The following is a 25,136-nucleotide window of genomic DNA, read 5'->3' on the forward strand; positions in this document are numbered from 1 at the left end:
GCTAGTCGGATAGTGGTTAAATGTAATCGCTACACTTAGAGGCGCCTCTATTCTCTTTTATACTCTGTAGCTCCTGCTGGATTTTGCTTCTAGTCCCCTTGTGGAGGCTTCCATTTGTGGATGGACATTTTATGGTTACACAACTTATTACATTGCTATAATCTTTTTATATGGACTATAAACTGAAGGACTTATGAATAAATGATTGTGGAACGAATCATCTGAGTTTACATCATTTCTTATGGGAAAATTCACTTTGATATACAAGTGCTTCGGATTACAAGCATGTTTCCGTAACGAATTATGCTCGCAATTCAAAGTTTTACGCAAGGTATTAACAGAACATTTTACTTGGGAAGTTTCCGTCAACAACCACCTGAGTATGAACATCAATACATTTTTACATCCATGTGCAAGAGACCTTAACATCTCAAAAAATGTAATGCCTAGTACACACAATGAGAAAATTGGATGAAAAATACAGATTTCGAAGCGGTTGCGTGATAATCTGTTCATTAGTACACTATTACACTTGTAGCCTTCTACAGACGATCACAATTGTTCATCCCAAATTATCCAAAGGGACAAACACAAAAAATTGTTCCGTACGATACCAGAACATGCGATTTTTCCTTTAATTAGTACAGTATTTATCTCCCAAAAAGACAGTTTGTTAGTTTTTCGGACAGTTAATGGGCACAAAATCGATAATCAATGGGACGTTTTTGAGCAGAAAAAAAGGACAAGTTTGGAAATTTTCTGCCAAACGAACAATAAATTTGAAAGGTTTATGTGTTTCCGATCCGAACTGTCTGCACTAGGTATATGTAAAAAAATTAACAAAAAATGTATTCATTTATGTCCACTGAACGATTTATCGGTCATTACATGATGGCGATATCGTTTGTGCTCATGGTCGAATGTTTGTTTTTCGAAAATTAGTTTGACCGATTTTTCGTATAGTGTATGGCCAGCATAAGAGGAGGGAGATTGCTGCAGCATATTTGGCAAGTACACTATATAAAATAATATGTAAAGTGGTTGGAGCCCATAGGTCTTAAAGGGACATTTTTTTTTAGAATGACATCATTTTTTTTTTTTTTTTTTGCATTTTAGTCTTTTTGACCCCAGATCTCATATTTAAGAGGACCTGTCATGCTTTTGTTTCTGTTACAGGGATGTTTACAATTTAAAAAAAAATATATATATATATATATATATATATATATATATATATATATATATATATATATATATAAAATAAAGTAAAATAAATAATATATTTTTTTTTTAAAGCGCCCCGTCCCGACAAGCTCGCACACAGAAGCAAATGCATACGTGAGCAGCGCCTGCATATGTAAACGGTGTTCAAACCACACATGTGAGGTATCGCCATGATCGTTAGAGCAAGAACAATAATTCTAGCCCTATTTCATATTGTATTTTTTCACATTATCCCATTTGCAACTACTTATTTTTTTAATTCTAGCCCTAGACCTCTTCTGTAACTCAAAACATGCAACCTGTAGAATTTTTTTAATGTCGCCTACGGAGATTTTTAAGGGCAAATGTTTTGTCGCCATTCCATGAGCGGGCGCAACTTTAAAGCGTGACATGTTGGGTATCAATTTACTTGGCGTAACATTATCTTTCACAATATAAAAAAAACTGTCTTATATTTTAATTAAAAAAAGGATGACAAAAAATATTGCAAAGACCGCCATTTTATTCTTTATTGTGTTAGAAAAAAATATATATAATGTTTGGGGGTTCTAAGTAATTTTCTAGCAAAAAAAAAATGTTTTTAACTTGTAAACACTAAATGTCAGAAAGAGGCTCGATCCTTAAGTGGTTAATGTACATGGGAGACGTTTTACAACTTCTCCTGAACGTTTTAACCTGACAGATAGTAACCGACATTTAAAACCATCCACTCTGCCGCATTTAGCCGCGTTTGCATTTAGAAGCAATTTTTCTTTTTACAAATAGCTTGTAAATAAAATGTAGCTAAAGGCGAGTTACCGCGTTTACAAGCTGTTACAGGCGTTTGAAATGCCTCTGAATATCCGTCCTGAATGCATTTTTTTGCTTTCCAAAAAATGCTTTTAGACTCAACTGCCTAGAAACTACTATAGAATGACCCTATGTACATGTACTGATAAGATAACATAGAGGAGAGTTCAGGGGCAGCTGAAAAAAATTCCAACTGTTCCTAAACATCAGTTTACCAGCAACAGGGTACATGAAGCCTTATACCGCGTACACACGATCAGGCTTTTGCCTGGCCAAATCACATCGGAATTCCGACGGAATTCCATCGTAAAAAAATAGAACATGTTCTATATCTAAACTCCGATGGAATTCATCTGAATTTCCGATGAAAAAACTCTGATGGGGCTACACACGATCGGAAAATTTGATGGAAAAAGTCCATCTGACTTTTCCATCGGAAATTCCGATCGTGTGTACAGGGCATTAGGGTAACATGCGCTATTGTCATTGTCAGGAACTCAGCAGAATGCAGGAAAATACCCCTCCAGGGTTATGGGTTTAAATTACTAAAGGAGTAGTGAATGTTCACTTTGCAAAGTACATTTTCACCTATCTTTAGTGCAGTAGGTGACGCTGTGCTCACTTCGCAAAGTGAATTTTAATTTGCCTTAATTACTAAGTTAGGTTAAAATTTACTTCGCAAAGTGAACAATCTCACTCTTTTACTAAATTAACAATTTCAGTTATTGTAAATTCGAATAAACTCGGGCAGACTGCAAAATGTAATCACTAGTTTGTTGTGTTACTGGAGTAAAGTGAAGTTTGATACTACCCACAATATTAGTTCAGTTGCTTAAATATTTGTTGTCATGTTCTCTAAGATAACGAGCATAACAAGCATGTTTGTGAGCTTATTTTATTGGGCTCCATTCACACTTTCTGCCTGTGATTTCAAAACGCATGGCAATCGCTACACAATGGGCAATGCGCGTTTGGGTGTTATTATTCTTTAATGGCACCCCAAACGCAATGCAATACTGACGCGATTGTCATGCAACGAGATTGTGTGGCAAACCGCGTGAATCTTGTCACTTGAAAAGGAGAAGGAGCTTCTTTTCAGGTGACAAATGCACATAGGGCTAGCCCATTCAAGCGACATGCAAAATCTTGTGCAAATTGCTCAACCAAAATAGGAACACTGCGCATCAGCCTTATGCCGCGTACACACGATCGGTCAAACCAATGGAAACGGTCTGATGGACCGTTTTCATCGGACCAAACCGATCATGTGTGGGCCCCATTGGTTATTTATTCATTGGTTAAAAAAAAAATCAATCTTGTTTTAAATTTAACCGATAGAAAAAAAAACGATCGTTTGTAGGCACGTCCATCGGTTAAAAATCCACGCATGCTCAGAATCAAGTCGACGCATGCTTGGAAGCATTGAACTTCGTTTTTTTCAGCACGTCGTTGTGTTTTACGTCACCGCGTTCTGACACGATCGTTTTTTTAACTGATGGTGTGTAGGCACGGCTGACCATCAGTCAGCTTCATCGGTTAACCGATGGAAAAATCCATCAGACCGTTTTCATCAGATGTACCGATCGTGTGTACGCGGCATTATTCTGACAATTGACAATCAAAACAAATATTTTTTATAGATGATCATCTTATTACATTGGATGTATATATATTGATTTGCTCACATGTCATTGCCATTCATTGTCAATGGTGCCTTAACACACTATAATGCATTGGTGCGTCAGAAAAAATGGTGCATGTCTGTTTTTTGCTCTGTTTTGGTGCAATGACAGCTCATTCATTCAACATGACTTGTGTAAAAGCACAAAAAATCACGTATTAACACACTATCAACAGGTTTAAAAAGACCCTTATGAATACCTACAAAAATATTACAGGTATAATAAACTTGCAAAACTCAATTATACATTAAGAAGCTCATTTTTTTTTTGCAATAAAATCTGCATAAAGACAGAGCAATAAAGTACATGGCATTATATTGTTTTTCTCATTTATTTTATAAATTGCTGTAGAAAATAGACAGCTATTCTGACTGTCTGTTATGTATACTTGCTCCACATTCTTTTAGCACAGTCCACCCCCCAATGTCCCCAATATGCCCGATTCTTACCATGCTGAATGTATTGCATGCCATTGCCTGGCCTCCTCCTAAGACTTTCTCTTCTCCTCTCGTAAGTATCAAACTGGTTTTGATAGCGATTATCTTCACTGTATTTATAGGGGTTGTATGGGTCATCTCCTTGAAGTCCTTGCGCCACATCCTGTCTGATGCTATTGACTGCTGTAGCATTCACTGTCTGTGGCTGCTGCCTATTAGATGGACGAGGTGTACTTTGATGTCTTGCTCTGATAGCATCCTCTCTGGTCCTCTGTTGTCCTGTAGCATCACCTGCACGACTTCTGGCTCTCGATGCCTGGACGGATAACTGACCAGAAGAGTCTCTTAGCCTTTGGGGGTTAGAGCGTTCTAACCCAGGAGTTTGATTGTTACCAGGATTAGAAGACTGTGGCCTTCCGGGTTCAGATAAGGATATACTGGTATGATTTTTGGCACTTAGCAATAGTATTGACCTGCTAGGTGTACTTTCAACAGACTCTCTTCTCCTGGGAGGTTTGTACTCTGAGCCCTGGCTGAGCAGGTTGTAGACTCTTCCACTATTTTGCCATTGCACCCTATGCTTCCAAAAAGCACTGTGGCTACTCTGACTTCTATAGCTTTGACAGCTACCTTGCAAAATGCAGTAAAAATAAACAGCAAGTTGCAATAAAAATACACTACCCTTTGTGCAACCCATAGTCTATACTTTGAAAGACAGGAAAAAATAAAGTATTGGATTGGATATATACATAAAAATAAGTTGAAAGCTGAAAAAAAACAAGCTTGGGATCTAAATTGAAGTGGTAGCTGCAAAGTTCCTAGTAGGGAGAGAGAGGCAAGACCCTTCTCATCTATCTAATAGTTTGCTGGTGGGGAAGGGGGCTGGGAGTAATGTTACTAGACCTCCCCTAAAAATGAAATTTTATAGAAAATGCAAGTGCTTTGGTTACATTGGGATCCATGTATCTCTACTGACATCAGTGAAAGCTTGTAATGCAAATAGTGAATAAAGTTCTTTATTTCAAGGAGTGGTCTCTTGAGCGTACATGGGGGTTTTCAGAGTTTCCACAGCTTTTTTTTTTTCTTTGAACATAAAGAAAACGATTTCTGGCTGACTGCCCTTGTGCTATTTATTCATGTTATAGACTTAGAACGTGCAATTTGACATTTCATCCAGACCTGTTTAAACTCCTGAGCTTACACAGAAATGCACACTATGGCTGCAGAGTGTACAATGTGCAGAGTACATCATGAGGTCCTTGTCCGGACAAAGGTAAGGACACTATATTACACACTGCTCATCCTGGAGGTAATTGTCAAGGAATAAGACTAAATCCAGACACATCTGGCAGCTCAGAAATGCCAAGCTATGCGCTGGAAACAGTATTTTTTTTTTGTTCTGTCTTTTCTTAGAAATAATGCCTCAGGGCTAGTGTCAAATTCATAGAAATGGTGATGAAAAGTGTTTTAAACCTGACTTTATTCTTTTTCATTTTTTTTTTTTTTTTTAGAATTGCTAAAAATGATTTTTTTGTAAAGCTGATACATTTTAAAAATGAATATGTAAAAATTGTAACTGAAGCTAAAATAACATCTCAGGCCTTGTACACACGGGCAAGAGTCTCGTCAGGAAAAAAACGTTGTTTTTCCCGACGAGATTCTTGTCAAGAATCTCTTGCCACCCGAGTGTACACACAGACCTTTTCAAAAGAACCGCGGTTCTCTTGAAAGGCAAGAACGCGGTGACGTCATTGTGTACGATGAGCATGCGCTCATCACATTTGATGCCGTTGCCGCCATCTTGCTTCACCCTACCTATGCCGTGGAAGCTACCGGGCGTGTGCATCAAAGTCATTTTGAGCATGCGTGGGTTTCCACAGTGACAGGTAAGTATACACACTCTTGGGTTTCTCATCGGGAAACAGGCCGACAACAATCTCGATGATAAAATAGAGCGCAGGTTCTCTATTTTTCTCATCGAGATTCTGACCAGATTTCCTGATGAGAAACCTGAAAGCCTCGTACACACACTCGGTTTACTCGGCAAGAAAGCTCTGCCAGCAGTTTTCTTGCTGGTTCTTGCCGAGAAAACCAGTCGTGTGTACGAGGCATCAGTTTTGGAGTGGACACCAGCATAGTCTATGACCTGCTGGTCCCCTATAATGCTTAGGGAGGTCAATTGGGAGGTCTTCAAAGGCAGCATGGCCCTAGCTCTGGGACTTATTCCACAGTGTATGTTTCATTTTTGTTATTAGTTGATTTGAAAAGAAGATCATTGTGGATTCCTGCAGTGTGCTATTTGATTGGCAAAAAAAAAAGATGTACCATTGTCCAACCTTTTTAATAAAATATCTACCTTACCTTGAGGCTACATTTACTTGCTGCATCTTTGGGGTGTTTTCATCAGACTGCACTTTGCAGAGGGATGAATAGTTATGCGCCCCTATCCCCCATGACTTTACCATTAAGATCAACATCACAACCATTGGTCCCTCCACACATGGCAGGGTGCTGGGTGTAATCCTTGACTCTGACCTCTCCTTCAGCCCCCACATCCAATCACTGGCTAAATCCTGCCGCCTTAACCTCTGCAACATCTTCAGAATTCAACCCTTCCTGACTAATGACACCACAAAGTAACTTATTCACTCCTTGATAATTTCCCACCTTGACAACCGCAACTCTCTCCTTAATGGCCTACCCTTACGTGGGCTATCTCCTCTTCAGTCTATTATGAATTCTGCTGCTAGACTAATACATCTCAATAACCAGTCCATGACTGCTGCTCCCCTCTGCCAATCCCTTCACTGGCTTCCCCTACCCCACCGTGTAAAATTCAAAATGCTAACCACAACATACAAGGCCATTTACAACATCGCCCCCATCTACATCACCAACCTCATCTGCAGATATCGCCCAAATCATGCCCTCCACTCCTCCCAAGACCTCCTGCTCTCGAGCTCCCTTGTTACCTCCTCCCATGCTCGCCTTTAGGACTTCTCCAGAGCCTCTCCCATCCTCTGAAACTCCCTGCCCCGGTATGTCCAATCAGCCCATATCCTGTCCACCTTTAGGAGATCCCTAAAAACTAATTTATTCAGGGAAGCCTATCCACACCCACCTAACAACTGTCCCTGAGCCACCCCTATCAAATCACTCTGCAGCTATTACCTTTTGTACCACCACCCCTTCCCTTTAGAATGTTAGCTCTACAAGCAGGGCCCCCGTGTACCTTCTATATTGAATTGTACTGTAATTGTGCTGTCCTCCCTCTACCTTGTAAAGTGCTGCGTAAACTGTTGGCGCTATATAAATCATGAATAATAATAATAATGTGTATATAAAATGAGAGCAAATCACACCTTAAACACAGTGGGGTTGATTTACCAAAGGAGTAGGGCATGTTCACCTTGCAAAGTAAACATGCCCTACTCCTTTATAAATTAAACCTATTGCAATATAACTTAAATTACCTGCTGTCAGGTATAAAGATGAAGCTCTGTTCTAATGGGAAAAGTTCTGGCAGTTCCTGGTAGTACTGAGGCTTGGCTGCTTTATTCACATTCTTATTTAAAAGTCAGCCAGTCCATCATAGTGATGAGCAGATAGCAATGCAAAGGAATTGAAAGAGAAAGGGCAAGTTTTCGATACTTACAGTGTCAGCGCTTTGCTCATCCACACCGCTATGTGTTTGGACATAGCAGCAGGAACCTGAAAACCGCTACAGGTATTTAAAAGCAGCTCTAGGCGACAGCGCTGTTTTTTTCTGACATGACGGAGATCATTTAATATTTTTCAGGACAAGCAAATGATTTATGTGATTTGTGTATGTTTTGTCACACTAAAAAGACTTAATATAACCATTAAGCCTGGAAAACGTATTTGTTCTGTGGATTATTAAACCCTCAGGACCAGTTTACACTACATGCAGTCAAGGACTTTTTTTTTTCTTTTTGCATGGAAAGTACAGTAGGTTATATGGTTTCCAATGGCATAGTTTACACAGTGCAGTCAGTTCCAGGGCTTTCCAGTTCCAGAAAAAAAAGTAGAAGATGCTGTATTTTTCTGCACTGGACTGTACTGGAATGCAGTAAAATGTATCAAAAATACACCTGAATGCAACGGAACGCATAACAAACACACTGAACCCCAGTACAGTGAAAAAATAAAAAATTGTAAAAAAAGAAGGAAAAAAACATCTGGCATTGCATCCAGAAACGCATCAAAAACATATCAATAACGCATTGGAATGCGTTAAAAACGAACATGCAGAAACACATCCGGGAAAGATCCGAAATGGAAAGTGTGTGAACCAGCCCTCAGCTAAGCACTTTCAGCAGTGGATTAAATCACACACAGAGTATGAAGCTTCTTCATATTTAAATTCTTGCTTATGTTTCACTTTAACCACTTCCCGACTGGCTCCCATACATATACGGCGGCAGGTTGGCTCTCCTGTGTGAATCACTGTATATGTATGGTGGCTCCTTTAACCACTTAAGCCCCGGACCAATACGCTGTCTAAAGACCCAAGGTGTTTTTACAATTTGGCAATGCGCTGCTTTAACTGGTAATTGCGCGGTCATGCAATGTTGTACCGAAACGAAACTTGCGTCCTTTTCTTCCCACAAATAGAGCTTTATTTTGATGGTATTTGATCGCCTCTGCGATTTTTATTTTTTGCGATATAAACGCAAAAAGACCGTAAATTTTGAAAAAAAATGATTTTTCTTATAACAAAAAGTAAAAAAAATCGAATAAACTAAATTTTAGTCAAACATTTAGGCCAAAATGTATTCAGCCACATGTCTTTAGTAAAAAAAATCGCAATAAGCGTATATTTATTGGATTTCGCAAAAGTTATAGCGTCTACAAACTAGGGTACATTTTCTGGAATTTACACAGCTTTTATTTTATGACTGCCTATCTCATTTCTTGAGGTGCTAAAATGGCAGGGCAGTACAAAACCCCCCCAAATGACCCCATTTTGGAAAGTAGACACCCCAAGGAAACTGCTGAGAGGCATGTTGAGTCCATTGAATATTTAATTTTTTTGTCCCAAGTGATTGAATAATGACGAAAAAAAAAAAAAAAATGTTTACAAAAAGTTGTCACTAAATGATATATTTCTCACACATGCCATGGTTATATGTGGAATTGCACCCCAAAATACATTCTGCTGCTTCTCCTGAGTACGGGGATACCACATGTGTGGGACTTTTTGGGAGCCTAGCCGCATACGGGGCCCCAAAACTCAAGCACCGCCTTCAGCATTTCTAAGGGCACAAATTTTTGATTTCACTCCTCACTACCTATCAAGGTTTCGAAGGCCATAAAATGCCAAAATAGCAAAAAAAAAAAAAAATGACCCCATTTTGGAAAGTAGACACCCTAAGCTATTTGCTGAGAGGCATGTCGAGTCCATGGAATATTTTATATTTTGACACAAGTTGCGGGAATATGACAAACTGATTTTTTTTTGCACAAAGTTGTCACTAAATGATATATTGCTCACACATGCCATAGTTATATGTGGAATTGCACCCCAAAATACATTCTGCTGCTTCTCCCGAGTACGGGGATACCACATATGTGGGACTTTTTGTGAGCCTAGCCGCATACGGGGCCCCGAAAACAAAGCACCGCCTTCAAGATTTCTAAGGGCATACATTTTTGATTTCACTCCTCACTACCTATCACTACCTATCACAGTTTTGAAGGCCATAAAATGCCAAGATGTCACACAACCCCCCCAAATGACCCCATTTTGGAAAGAAGACACCCCAAGCTATTTGCTGAGAGGCATGTTGAGTCCATGGAATATTTAATTTTATGGCCCCAAGTGATTGAATAATGACCAAAAAAAAAAAGTACGGGGATACCACATGTGTGGGACTTTTTGGGAGCCTAGCCGCGTACGGGGCCCCGAAAACCAAGCACTGCCTTCAAGATTTGTGTGAGTGAAATCAAAAATGTATGTCCTTAGAAATCTTGAAGGCGGTGCTTGGTTTTCGGGGTCTCATACGCGGCTAGGCTCCCAAAAAGTCCCACACATGTGGTATCCCCGTACTCAGGAGAAGTAGCAGAATGTATTTTGGGGTGCAATTCCACATATAACCATGGCATGTGTGAGAAATATATCATTTAGTGACAATGTTTTGTACATTTTTTTATTTTAATTTTTTTTGGTCATGATTCAATCACTTGGGGCAAAAAAATTAAATATTCCATGGACTCAACATGCCTCTCAGCAGTTTCCTTGGGGTGTCTACTTTCCAAAATGGGGTCATTTGGGATTTTTTTGTGCTATTTTGGCATTTTATGGCCTTCGAAACTGTGATAGGTAGTGAGGAGTGAAATCAAAAATTTACACCCTTAGAAAGCCTGAAGGCGGTGATTGGTTTTTGGGGTCCCGTACGCGGCTAGGCTCCCAAAAAGTCTCACACATGTGGTATCCCCGTACTCAGGAGAAGCAGCAGAATGCATTTTGGGGTGTAATTCCACATATGCCCATGGCATGTTTGAGCAATATATCATTTAGTGACAACTTTGCGCAAAAAAAAATATATATATATATATATATATTTATATTTCCCGCAACTTGGGTCAAAATCTAAAATATTCCATGGACTTAAGATGCCTCTCAGCAAATAGCTTGGGGTGTCTACTTTCCAAAATGGGGTCATTTGGGGGGGTTTTCAATTGTCCTGGCATTTTATGCACAACAATTAGAAGCTTATGTCACACATCACCCACTCTTCTAACCACTTGAAGAAAAAGCCCTTTCTGACACTGTTTGTTTACATAAAAACATATTATTTTTTTGCAAGAAAGTAAAGTTGAACCCCCAAACATTATATATTTTTTTAAAGCAAAGGCCCTACAGATTAAAATGGTGGGTGTTGCAAAAAAAATTTCCACACAGTATTTGCGCAGCGTTTTTTCAAACGCATTTTTTGGGGAAAAAATACACTTTTTTTTATTTTAAAGCACTAAAACACACTATATTGCCCAAATTATTGATGAAATAAAAATTATGATCTTAGGCCGAGTACATGGATACCAAACACGACATACTTTAAAATTGCGCACAAACGCGCAGTGGCGACAAACTACATACATTTTTAAAAGCCTTTAAAAGCCTTTACAGGTTACCACATTAGATTTACAGAGTAGGTCTACTGCTAAAATGACTGCCCTCGATCTGCCCTTCGCGGTGATACCTCACATGCATGGTGCAATTGCTGTTTACATATGACTCCAGACCGACGCTTGCGTTCGTCTTTGCGCAAGAGCAGGGGGGGACAGGGATGCTTTTTTTTATTTTTTTATTTTTTTATATATTTATTTCGCTTTTTTTATTTTATTTGTTAACTGTTCCTTCCATTTATTTATTTTTTTACCATTTTTATTGTTATCTCAGGGAATGTAAATATCCCTTATGATAGCAATAGTTAGTGACAGGTACTCTTTTTTTTTTTTAAATGGGGTCTATTAGATCCTAGATCTTTCCTCTGCCCTCAAAGCATCTGACCACACCAAGATCGGTGTGATAAAATGCTTTCCCATATTCTCAATGGCGCCGTTTATATCTGGGGGGGGGGACATTCCCTCCCACTGAATGTAAAAGCAGTCTAGAGGCTAATTAGCCGCTAGGACTGCTTTTACATGAAAGCCGACCGCTGGCTGAAAAGAATGATACCAAGATGATGCCTAAACCCGCAGGCATCATTCTGGTATAACCATTCAAAGTCCTGCAACATACCAGTACGTTGATGGTTCTTGTTGGACATGTATTGTAATCTTTTTTTTTTTCATGCAGCCTGTTGGCTGAACAAAAAAAAGATTGATCGGTGGGTATGCCCACCATTAGAATACCTCCCTTCATCCACCCACTTCTAATGATGGGCATACATGCACCATTTATATATGCCGAAGCATGGGGGCATCCTCCCGCAAAAAAGTTATGCCGCGTACGGTCGGACTTTTCTATGCCGCGTACACACGGTCGGACTTTTCTATGCCGTGTACACATGGTCAGACTTTTCCACAGGAAAGCCTCCGTAGGAATGTCAACCGTATGTACGCGGCATTAGGAGCAAAATCGCTCCTCCGCCCCTAATGCCCCCATGCTCCGGCATATATGCTCTTTTTTGAACTGTAGTGGTGAAATCACCTCCTACAGCATTGGAGTCGCGGCTTTATATATCGTGGGAGCAAACGCTGTTGCTGTCACGCTAAATAAATCCGCACTGCAACTGAATGGCGTACCTGCTAAGCAAATGATGGTTAACATTAAAACAAAGTAACATTCCAGTATAACAGTAAGATCATACCATACCTGCAAAGCAAATACCTATAAAAAAACATAGTAAAAAATAAAACATTTTTTAACGCAACCTGTGCCTAAAATATATATATGCCAAAGCATGGGGGCATCCTCCCGCAAAAAAGTTATGCCGCGTACGGTCGGACTTTTCTATGCCGCGTACACACGGTCGGACTTTTCTATGCCGTGTACACATGGTCAGACTTTTCCACGGGAAAGCCTCCGTAGGAATGTCAACCGTATGTACGCGGCATTAGGAGCAAAATCGCTCCTCCGCCCCTGCTGCCCGCATGCTTCGGCATATATGCTCTTTTTTTTAACTGTGGTGGTGAAATCACCTCCTACAGCACTGGAGTCGCGGCTTTATATATCGTGGGAGCAAACGCTGTTGCTGTCAAGATAAATAAGTCCGCGCAACAGCTGAATGGCGTACCTGAAAACAGTAAAATAAATTACATACCTGAAAAGCAAGCATGAAAAAACATAACAACAATAAAACTTTGCAGAATAGAATACAGTAAAAAAGAGCAGAACAATAGAGAGAGAATAGAGAGGGAGAGAACAATAAAACGACAACTATTTTTGTTTTTTTTATTTTATATTTTTTTGTGTGTTTTTATTTTTTACTTTTTTTTTTTTTTTTTTAACACTTTTTTTTGTAACTGTGAACTGTAACTTCAACTTTTCGGTTCCAGGTTTGGGTCTCTCAAAATGCGATGGCATCTTGGGAGACCCTGTGTGAGTGTGCCTAGCCTGTGAAATGTTTCACCCTACACTAATAATTAACGTGTGTGTGGAAGCGTTCAAAACATTCACCAATACAAAGACCAGGATTGCCAGGACATTTGGGACAAAAATAACGGGTGTCACGCCTAAATCCGCGCTTGGTACAGACACGACATTTTCTTTGGGGGGCTCGTTGGGTAGGGGTACTCTCGAAAAATGCCTCTCATGCAGTTGGCTTACTGCATTTGGTAGAAGCTGGTGAGGTACAGTACCGCCTGGATACAGGAGTTCTGTGATGATATCCCTCTGGAATTGAAGGAAGGATTCATTCCGTCCTGAAGCTCTGTATACGACATGAGCATTCAGTAGAGCCAATTGAAATAAATGTAGAGACACTTTTTTGTACCAGCGTCTCGTCTTACGGGCAATATGATACGGCGCCATTAACTGGTCGTTGAGGTCCACCCCTCCCATGTTTTGGTTATATTCGTGGACACAGAGGGGTTTCTCCACAACACCAGTCGCCGTACGAATTTGGACTGTCGTGTCTGCGTGAAGGGTGGTAAGAACGAAAACATTCCTATTGTCCCGCCACTTCACAGCGAGCAAATTTTTACATCTGCAGCAGGCTCTCGCCCCCGGCCTAACACGGGCATCTACAAGCCGCTGGGGGAAGCCCCGGCGATTAGGTCGCACGGTGCCACATGCTCCAATCTGTTGATCAAATAAGTGGCTAAAAAGTGGCACGCTGCTGTAAAAATTGTCCACATACAAATGGTACCCCTTTCCGAATAAGGGTGACACCAAGTCCCAAACAATCTTGCCAGCGCTCCCCATGTAATCTGGGCATCCTTCCGGCTCTACCTGACTATCTTTTCCCTCGTAAACCCTAAAGCTCCATGTGTAGCCTGTGGCCCTGTCACAGAGCTTATAGAGCTTGACCCCGTATCTGGAACGCTTGCTGGGAAGGTACTGTTTGAAAGACAAGCGGCCAGCAAATTTAATCAGGGACTCATCAACGCATACAACCTGCTGGGGATTAAACAAGGCTGCAAAACGTTCGTTGAAATGGTTTACGAGGGGCCGAATTTTGTAGAGCCGGTCAAATTCAGGGTCTCCACGTGGACGACAAAGTGTATTGTCACTGAAATGCAGGAACCGCAGGATCGCCTCGTATCGTTTCCTGGCCATGTGAGCAGAGAAAATGTACATATGGTCAATGGGATGTGTGGACCAATACATCCGCAATGACGGAAATTTGTGTATGCCCATGTTGAGGGTAAGGCCCAGAAAGGTCTTAAATTCGGAAACCTCGAGAGGTTTCCATTGTTTGGCAAGGCGAGACTGGGGGTTAGCGGCGATGTAAGTACCAGCATATAAATTAGTCTGGTCCACAATAGATCTATAGAGATCTTCCGTGAAATACAGCGAATAAAAATCAAGTGACGTAAAGTTCGCTGTATCCACCTGAATACCGGGTTGGCCAGTGAATGGGGGAAGTACAGGTGCTGTAGAAGTGGTGGGGACCCAATCAGGATAGGCAAATTCTACAGGAAGGGCACTATGGGCACGACGGGCCTGTCTCTGTCTTCTTCTTGGTGGCAGCGGGACACTACTTGTGCTTGCCACATCGCCAGCTTCAACTGCACTTATGGGACTCGCCACGTCACTACTGCAGTGCTGGATAAACGACCAGGGTGTACTAGGCCGCTGGTGCTTGCCAATTCACCAGAAGGAATAGCGGCGCTAGTACTGGATCTCTGCTCCATACGAGGGTCCTGCGGTTCTTGCTGCTCAACAACATCAGAACGGGATCGGGTACGCCTGGCCTTAGCAGGGACCTCAACTTCGTCGTGCGAGCTATCTGACATGGAGCCGCTGTCGTAAACGGGTTCGTATTCTGAGCCAGAATCTGTCAGATGCGTGACCTCCTCCTCTTCACTATCTGACATGCACATGAACTCCAAGGCCTGCTTATCATTGTACCTTCGGTTTGCCATTTTGGACTCTAAATTTAGTGGTACAATGGTAAGGATTCACAGGTAAAAAAAGCACCTGATCTGTAGAAAAGCAAACGTAGAAAACGCTTAAAAAAAAACTGTAAGCGATCGCAGGGATCAGGCCTGTCTCTGCGAACGCTGCAGTTATGTGTCTTGTGTTTTGTAAGTGACAGTGATCGATCGATACTGCACTTGGGTGGGTTGGGCTGGGCAGAGGGGGAAAACGCAGGTGCTAGCGGGTATCTGGGCTGATTCCGCTAACAATGCGTTTTTGGGTACCCTAAACTGCTGGGTACGCTAGTATAGATCTGATCAGATCAGGTATCGATCCGTTCAGATCCTATACCACTAAGGGGGGTGTATGCTTAGCGAGTGGGTGTAAGCGGTACTGGCTCTAACCTAACGCTGCCTGGGGCGACGCAGACCCTGACTGGCGCTAAAATTAAATTTATATCACCCGCCGGGTGATCAGGGGGTTAAACCTATTGGGTTATATACGGCGGGTGCTCTGATGCTATAAACAGCAAACTAACCAACCAGCGTCAACCGTAACACTTATACGGTGATCACTGGTGAAAGGGTTAACTAGGGGGCAATCAGGGGGTTAAAACCTTTATTCGGTAATATATGGGGGTACCTGACGCTTTCTAAAAACCTGGTGGCGAACCTAAAATAACTAAATAACTAACTGGCTAACCACGTCACCAGTGACACTTATACAGTGATCAGTGGTGAAAGGGTTAACTCTAGGGGCAATCAGGGGTTAAAACCTTTATTTATGGGGGTACCTAACGCTATATAAACCTGGCGGCGAACCTCAAAAAAAACTAACTACCTAGCGGCAACAGTGACACTAATACAGCGATCAGAAACCGATCGCTTAGTGACACTGGCAATAGGGGTGAAAGGGTTAACTCTAGGGGCAATCAGGGGTTAAAACCTTTATTTATGGGGGTACCTAACGCTATATAAACCTGGCGGCGAACCTCAAAAAAAACTAACTGCCTAGCGGCAACAGTGACACTAATACAGCGATCAGAAACCGATCGCTTAGTGACACTGGCAATAGGGGTGAAAGGGTTAACTCTAGGGGCAATCAGGGGTTAAAACCTTTATTTATGGGGGTACCTAACGCTATATAAACCTGGCGGCGAACCTAAAAAAAAACTAACTGCCTAGCGGCAACAGTGACACTAATACAGCGATCAGAAACCGATCGCTTAGTGACACTGGCAATAGGGGTGAAAGGGTTAACTTTAGGGGCAATCAGGGGTTAAACCTTTATTGGGGGGGGGTAGGGGGCTACCCTGGACCTAAAGGGGCCTAAACCTAACTGCCCTGACACTTTTTTCTGTCACACTGACACTAAAAGCAGTGATCAGAAAATAAATGATCACTGCAATCAGTGACACTGTGACAGGGGGTGATCTGGGGGTGCTGGGGGGGTGATCGGGGGGGGGTTATGTGCCTATGTGTGCTGTGTCAGTGTGCTGTTGGTGCAACTCACAGTACTGACGTCTTCTCTCCTCTGGAACCGGACGAAAAGACCGCCAGAGGGGAGAAAACGTCACTTCCTCCCTGCCTGTGTTTACAGTTACACAGGCAGGGAGGGCTCAGGTGGAAGCTCATTCGCGGAGGGAGATCGAGAGGGGACGGCTGGAAACCAATAGCCGCCCCCTCCTCCCGGACCTCCCGTACACCGTTCCCGGCCCTCGCATGTACCCAGGTAAGGCGGGGACGTACCTGTACGCCCATGTGCCTGTACGTGCCATATTGTGGACGTATATGTACATGCGGGGGTCGGGAACTGGTTAAGAGCCATAGCAGACCTGCTGCACGGAAGGCGATTCATTGCGTGTGGTCGGCGAGCACGACTGCCGCCGGCCACCTCTGATTGCGAATACGAGTGCCAGAACAGGGATTTTTGTGTGTAAACACACAATACCCTGTTCTGACAGGGGAGGCGAGACAGATTGTGTGTTCCTACTAAGTAGGAACGGCGATATGGCTCCTCCTCTAATCAGTCCCATCCCCTCACAGTTAGAACACACCCAGGGAACACACTTAACCCCTTCCCTGCTAGTGACATTAATACAGTAATCAGTGCATGCTTTAGAGCTGATCGCTGTATAAATGTCAGTGGTCCCAAAAAAGTGTCAAAATTGTCCGATCTGTTGGCCACAATCTTGCAGTCCCGCTAAAAATTGCAGATCACCGCCATTACTAGTAAAAAAAAAAATAATAATAAAAATACCATAAATCTATTCCCTATTTTGTAGGCGCTATATCTTTGGGCAAACCAATCAATATACCCTTATTGGCATTTTTTTTTAACAAAAATATGTAGAAGAATACGTATCGGCCTAAACTGATGAAGAAATATTTTTTTTCAATATTCATTATAGTAAAAAGTAAAAAAGATTGTTTTTTTGTTTTCAAAATTTTTGCCCCCCAAAAAAAACGATATTTGTGGGGAAAAAAGGACATACATTTTGTTTGGGTACAATGTTGCACGCACTTGTCAGTTAAATCGACGCAGTGCCGTATCGCAAGAAATGGCCTGGTCATTAAGGGGGCAAATCCTTCCGGGGCTGAAGTGGTTTAAGCTTTTTCCATAAACGTTACCCCAGGTTCCAGGTTTCAGGGTGGCTCCTTTCTAATGAAGCATCCTATGGAACCACGCTTGTATGCAGTGACCAAATGGGGGTGATTTACTAGAACTGGAGAATGCAAAATCTGAACTTCTGCATAGAAACCAATCAGTTTCCAGGTATTTTTGTCAAAGCTATCATGCACAGCTGCACCAGAATTTACGCTCTCCAGTTTTAGTAAATAAAGCCCACTGTGTGCATCAATTGAAATTTCCATCAATTTTCCAAGCTAACAGACTGTCTGGAGACTGCATTGTCCACTGTTAACTCAGGGGTGGGGCACTGAGAAAGCAGAAATCAGCAGTATTGAAAGTTATAAACTGCAAGTGCTGGCCTAAGAATTTTAACAAATAGTTTACTGGGGAATCGTTTATTTTATTGTGGTCAGTGGGTTAAGGTAAAAAACCCTCAGGGACTATTATCGCTTTAAAACCTACTTATGTAAAACCTTTACAAATGTATGGTCACTGTTATAAATACCAGCAAGATAGTGGTTACAAATGCAAAATGTATGTTGGCTCTGATATGGTTGTGTATTTTTTCACCTACCTTCGTTTTGGCCTTCATTACATTCTGAAAAACACATACAATAAAGTACTCTACTTTTTGATGGTCTAATTTGCTAGACTAGTCAAATCAAAGAATGAGTTCCGCACTCCTACCCCTTAAGCCTCATACACACGGATTTTCCGACGTGAAATGTGTGATGACAGACTGTTGGTGGGAAATCCGACTCCATCAGACGATTGTTGTCGGATTTTCCGCGGACAAATGTTGGATGGCAGGCTTTAAAATTTTCCACAAACAACGGTCTGTTGTCGGAGCAATGCTCACCAAGAACAACATTAGCAGAAGGTGCCCAAAGGGTTGCACTAAAGAGTTGAAAAACTACGTAGTACGCATCTACATTTGTGTTTGTTGGCCGACAATTGTATGGAAGACAAGTTCCTGGCCAACGCCCTTCGGACAAAAGTCCTACGCGGAAAATCCAATCGTGTGTATGAGACAGTACTCTGTGCACTAAGCAGCTGGACTAATTATCTCAAGACAATGCAATATTATTATTTATGTGTGTTGCACTTTATAATTTATGGAAGAGCCCTGGGGCCACCATAAAACAAAAAATACCAAATTCTTAGGCCTCGTACACAAGATCAATCCAAACCGATGAAAACGGACTGAAGTTCAGTTTCATCGGTCCAAACCGACCGTGTGTACGCCCCATCGGTCTGTAGTCCTTCAGTCCAGAAACAGAGAACGTGCTTTAAAATTGGACCGATGGACGCCTGACCGATAGGTCAAAACCGATGGTTAGTACGCAAAAGCATTGGTTCCAAACCCGGGCATGCTCAGAATCAAGTCGGCGCATGCTTGGAAGCATTGAACTTCCTTTTTTTTCAGCACGTCGTTGTGTTTTACGTCACCGCGTTGGACTCGATCGGTTTTTGAACTGATGGTGTGTAGGCACATCAGACCATCAGTCTGCTTCATCGGTGAACAGATGAAACTGAACTTCAGTCCGTTTTCATCGGTTTGGACTGATCGTGTGTACGAGGCCTTAGTTTCAAACTCAGAATTCTGACTTTGAATCTCAGAATTCTGACTTTGAAAATCAGAATTCTGACTTTTAATCTCAGAATTCTGATTTTTAATCTCAGAATTCTGACTTTTAATCTCAGAATTCTGACTTTGAAACTCAGAATTCTGACTTTGAAACTCAGAATTTTGTATTTTTTTTTTATGATGGCCCCAGGGCTCTTGCATAATAATTCCACTATTACTGTTACACATAAAATAGTATCTCGCAAACTGTATCCCTTTCCTGTTCCTAAACAACATTATCATTGTATACTTTATTCATCGCATATACTCTATATATACAATTGTATAATTATGATCATAATACAACTCATAACAATCTTGTTTGTCTTTAAAAATTCTAATAATAAAGCATAAAAGCAATGCATAATCTCAAACCTTTATCACAAAACAATAGTTTTTCTTTCAAAATGTCCAAATATTAAACATCCAGTGCGAAAAATAAAAGTCATAAAAGTCTTCTGTGCTCAAAATGTACAAGATCCTTGCTATGAATCATCAATGGTGCTCCCACTTAGGAATGGTCATTTATCAATTCCCTAGTGACCATTCGTTACTAAAAATGCTTGAATAGAGCATTTTATTAGTATTCCATGGTGAGCCTCTTAAAGGCCCCTTTAGCATCAAGCACACTTCTTCAAATATTCCATCTCATTTATGGCAAGCAAAAGAAGAAGAAGAAGCATACATGGCATAAAATTGGATATGAAATAAAATGACAATATGTGAACTTCTCCCACTTGACATGTTTTATCTGAACAATTTCCTCTGGAAAGAATTGTGCATCGATTTTATCGCTACCAATTACTGAACACAGTTTTCTGTTTCAAATGCTTTATGCATTGATTTATCTCCATAGACCCAGTCTGTCCAGACAGTATGGTTGCCTGCTGACTTGGCACTATCTATAAGCAACTTAACTCTTCAGTAAGACACGGAAATTTAATTCCAAGACAATTTTAATTGCGATAAGTGCAATACAGAGGACCTTTTTACAGGCTTTTAAAGTATAAGAATACAATGCCTTTCCCAAGCCCTGTCTCTGCAAAGAATTAAAGGGTTAGTAAAGGAAAAATAATATTTTCTTTAAAATAACAAACATTTTATACTTACCTCCACTGTGCAGTTAGTTTTGCACACAGTGGCCCCAATCCACGTCTTCTGGGGTCCCTCGGCGGCTGTCTCTGGTCCTCCCCGCAAGAACTCATCACATTAATGCGAGAGAGCTTGCATAGTGATGAGTCCTTGCGGGCGCGCTCCTGTGATACAGCGAGCGGCCATAGCGGCTCACTGTATCACTCAGCCCCGCCCCTCGGCGCGCTGCGTCACTGGATGTGATTGACAGCAGCGCCAGCCAATGGCTGCGTTGCTCTCCACCCATCCGCTCTAGTCATTCAGCGGCCAGGCTGAGTGGCGAAGAGGATCTTGGGACCGAGCACGGGACTTTCGACGTGTCAAGTAAGTAAAACGGGGGCTGGGGGAGGGGGCAGCATCATCAGATGTTTTTTCACCTTAATGCATAGATTGCATTAAGGTGAAAAAAAATTCCTTTACAACTCCTTTAACACGGACTTGGAAAACATGTAATAAACAGGGAAGGTCTACCTAGGACTGGGCTAACAAGCAATAAAATGTAGGGGAGGACAAAAGGAGATATCAAATCACATAAGTAAAAAAGCTGCAGTTGCCCTGAACCACCATTAGATGTCAGTATAAGAACAAAGCAACTTTATATAGTACAATACAACAACAGAAAAAATACACATATTTGGAACAGAACATACAACCTTTCTCCCCTTCCCCTCAGTCTAAATTAATCCCCCATGACGGGACTCAGGGATGTACATCTCTAAAGATTGGCAGCTCGTGAGTTTTTCTATGCAGTCCACATTGCTGTGGGTGTAAATAGTAAAATAGTAACATCTTTATCATCAGTTTAGGATGAATATAATCTGCAGCACCCGGGGCACATGCACCCCTCTATCATCCCTCATGATTGGATGATAAAATCAGCAGAGCTTCCCTTCATTTCAGATCATCCTCTTAGATCTACAACAACTGCACTTCCAATTGCACTTGTAGTGCAAAGTGGATTTGCCTTTAGTAAATCAACCACTATATGAAGTTTACTATAGTTTACTATAGGAAACTATAAACTCAGTGAGGGATTAAAGCATGGGATACCCAAAAAGACCAAAATGCAGACAAAAAAATTCCACTCAAAGCCAATACAGAAAGTAGTGAGTGTGGTGGCTTGTATAACAGTGTAAATTTGCTGTCCCCTCAAAATAACTCAACACACAGCCATTAATGTCTAAACCTCAGGCAACAAAAGTGAGTACACCTAAGTGAAAATGTCCAAATTGGGTCCAATTAGCAATTTTCCCTCTGCGGTGTCATGCGACTCGCTAGTGTTAAAAGGTCTCAGGTGTGAATAGGGAGTAGGTGTGTTAAATTTGGTGTTATCGCTCTCACTCTCTCATACTGGTCATTGGAAGTTCAACATGGCACCTCATGGCAAGGAACTCTCTGAGGTTCTGAAAAAAAAGCAATGTTGCTCTACATAAAGATGGCATAGGCCATGGGTGCTCAACCTGTGGCTCTCCAGCTGTTGCAGAACTTCAAGTCCCATCATGCCTCTGCCTTTGGGAGTCATGCTTGTAACAGTCAGTAGCTTGCAATGCCTCATGGGAATTGTAGTTCTGAAACAGCTGGAGAGCCACAGGTTGAGCACCCATGGCCTAGGCTATAGGAAGATTGCCAAGACCCTGAAAGTGAGCTGCAGCACGGTGGCCAAGACCATACAGCGCTTTAACAGGACAGGTTCCACTCAGAACAGGCCTTGCCATGGTCGACCAAAGAAGTTGAGTGCATGTGCTCAGCATCATATATAGAGGTTGTCTTTGGGAAATAGACGTATGAGTGCTGCCAGCATTGCTGTAGAGTTTGAAGGGGTGGCGAGTCAGCCTCTCAGTGTTCAGACTATACACTGCACACTGTATAAAATTGGTCTGCATGGCTTTCTTCCCATAAGGAAGCCTCTTCTAAAGATGGTGCACAAGAAAGTCCACAAACAGTTTGCTGACGACAAGCAGGCTAAGGACAGGGATAACTGGAGCCATGTCCTGTAGTCTGATGAGACCAAGATAAACTTATTTGGTTCAGATTGTGTCAAGCGTGTGTGGCGGCAACGAGATTAGGAGTAGAAAGACAAGTGTGTCTTGCCTACAGTCAAGCATGGTGGTGGGAGTGTCATGGTCTGGGGTTGCATGAGTGTCGCTGGCACTAGGGAGCTACAGTTCATTGAGGGAACCATGAATGCCAATGTGTATTGTGACATACTGAAGCAGAGCATGACCCCCCCTCCCTTCAGAGACTTGGCCACAGGGCAGTATTCCAACATGATGACCCCAAACACACCTCCAAGATGACCACTGCTTAGCTAAAGAAGCTGATGGTAAAGGTGATGTACTGGCCAAGCAGGTTTCCAGACCTAAACCCTATTGAGAATCTGTGGGGCCCAAGAGGGTTAAGGCAGTGCTTGAAAAAAATGATGGCCACACAAAATATTGACACTTTGGGCCCAATTTGGACATTTTCACTTAGGGATGTACTCACTTTTGTTGCCAGCGGTTTAGATAATAATAGCTTTTTGAGGGGACAGCAAATTTACACTGTTATACAAGCTGTACACTCACTACTTTACATTGTAGCATAGTGTCATTTCTTCAGTGTTATCACATGAGAAGGTATAATAAAATATTTACAAAAATGTAAGGGGTGTACTCACTTTTGTGAGATACTATAAAGGACAACCCATATTACATTGGCAAGTTGAAAACAAAAAAGCACAGCAAGGATTAGCAGTCATGCTTTTCCTCCTTGTGTGTGCCTGGTACGCAGAAGGTTTTCTCTAAAATTTGTTCTGGTACGGGTGACAAATATGTCACTCCTCAAAAAAACTATGTATGAGCCATGTTTAAAAAGAAAAGGCTCCATGGTTTACCTGTTTTTTTTTATCATACAGTACATGTAGGTGCCATGGTAGTGGCAGGGGACACTTGGACAAGTTGAACATACTTTCATAATCTAGCACTAGCCAATGAATTCATGGACTGGATTTCTCTAAACTGGTCTATTCAGCTCTGATTTAACAAAACGGAAAAATTAAAAGCAGCTTATGCTCATAACTATCAGAACTTGCTTCTGAGATGACATGTTAGTTTGACCTCCTGGCACAAACAGTTGTGCTCTTTTCATATGATCTAATTTGCAATACATAGCTGGAAGTTAGAACTGCAGCTGGTTGTAATATGGACTACTCCTGACACTTGAGTCTCCTTGAATGACATCTGTTTTGTTTTTGGTTAGAAGGGATTCAAGGTATTACTGAAACATTCGTACAATTTTAAATCAATTACTTGAAGAAGGTTTTGTAAAGCTGTTCAGTCAGACGTGTGATTATTGATTTTTGCCACACTCCAAAGCCAGAAAAAAAAGCCTAATGCCGGAAATTCCGACAAGAAAACCGTGAATTTTTTCTGACGGAATGTTGACTCAAACTTGTGTTGCATGCACACGGTCACACAAATCTTGTCGGAAATTTCGACTGTCAAGAACGTGGTGACGTACAAGACATACGACGAGCTGAGATCAATGAAGTTCAATAGCAGTTTGGCTCTTCTGCTTGATTCTGAGCATGCGTTTTTTTTTGCGCTTCAGAATTGCATACAGACGAGCAGATTTTCCAATAGGACCTTTTTCTGTCGAAAAAATAGAGAACCTGCTTTCAATCTTTTGTTTGCGGAAATTCCGCCAACAAAAGTCCAATGGAGCATACTCACGGTTGAAATTTCCGACCAAAAGCTCACATTGGACTTTTCTCGTCGGAATTTCAGATCGTGCATTAGGTTCAGTTTTAATGGCTTCCTGCATCACCTACTTGCTCATTAAACAATGAATCATGTGTGTATGATGCTAAATTATCATCCAGTGAGTAGGCTGGAAATATGGAGCTGGCATGAGAAACCATTGCAAGACCATGTGGACTAGATAATAATATTATAATGCAGGGCTCGACAAATCCAGGGCGCCAGGTATAAATAGTGTCCTGGCGACTTGGCTTGGAAGGTGGGCGCCATCTGGTGGTGAGCCATTGGTATTACAAGTTATTACCACCAGATGTGTGAGCTGGCGCCATCTGGTGGTGGCCGTTGGTATAAGAAGTTAAGCAGTACAAGTTATAGAGCAATTCTAATGTCATTTTTCACTATTTTTCACTGCCATCTTCTTCCCTCTAATTAGAACCCCCAAAAATTATATATTTTTTATCCTAACACCCTAGAGAATAAAATGGCGATCATTGCAATACTTTCTGTCACGCCGTATTTGCGCAGTGGTCTTACAAGCGCACTTTTTTGGGAAAAAATTACACTTTTTTTAATTAAAAAATAAGACAACAGTAAAGTTATCCCCATTTTTTTTAATATTATGAAAGATAATGTTACGCCGAGTAAATTTATACCCAACATGTCACGCTTCAAAATTGGGTCCGCACGTGGAATGCCGACAAACTTTTACCCTTTAAAATCTTCATAGGTGACGTTTAAAAAAATCTACAGGTTGCATGTTTTGAGTTACAGAGGAGGTCTAGGGCTAGAATTATTGCTCTCACTCTACCAATCGCGGCGATACCTCAC

The 25,136-nt window shown here is 41.5% G+C and overlaps 1 protein-coding gene across 4 annotated transcripts in view; it reads right to left on the bottom strand.

The window, feature by feature from the left end:
- Positions 1 to 25,136, bottom strand: part of LOX (lysyl oxidase) — a 97,966-nt gene that overhangs the window by 67,570 nt on the left and 5,260 nt on the right. Inside the window, exon 1 of one of the 4 annotated variants that reach the window (XM_040344152.1) lies at positions 4,145 to 4,994. The exons of 2 other annotated variants lie outside the window; for them this stretch is intronic. In XM_040344152.1, the coding sequence (XP_040200086.1) occupies positions 4,145 to 4,829 (685 nt within the window). In that variant the 5' untranslated portion in view covers positions 4,830 to 4,994. Of the gene's footprint in view, positions 1 to 4,144; positions 4,998 to 25,136 lie in introns of those variants that run through there. One more of the 4 variants, XM_040344161.1, reaches the window with a different exon arrangement.

Source organism: Rana temporaria, chromosome 1 (assembly GCF_905171775.1).
Source record: "Rana temporaria chromosome 1, aRanTem1.1, whole genome shotgun sequence".
NCBI lineage: Eukaryota > Metazoa > Chordata > Amphibia > Anura > Ranidae > Rana > Rana temporaria.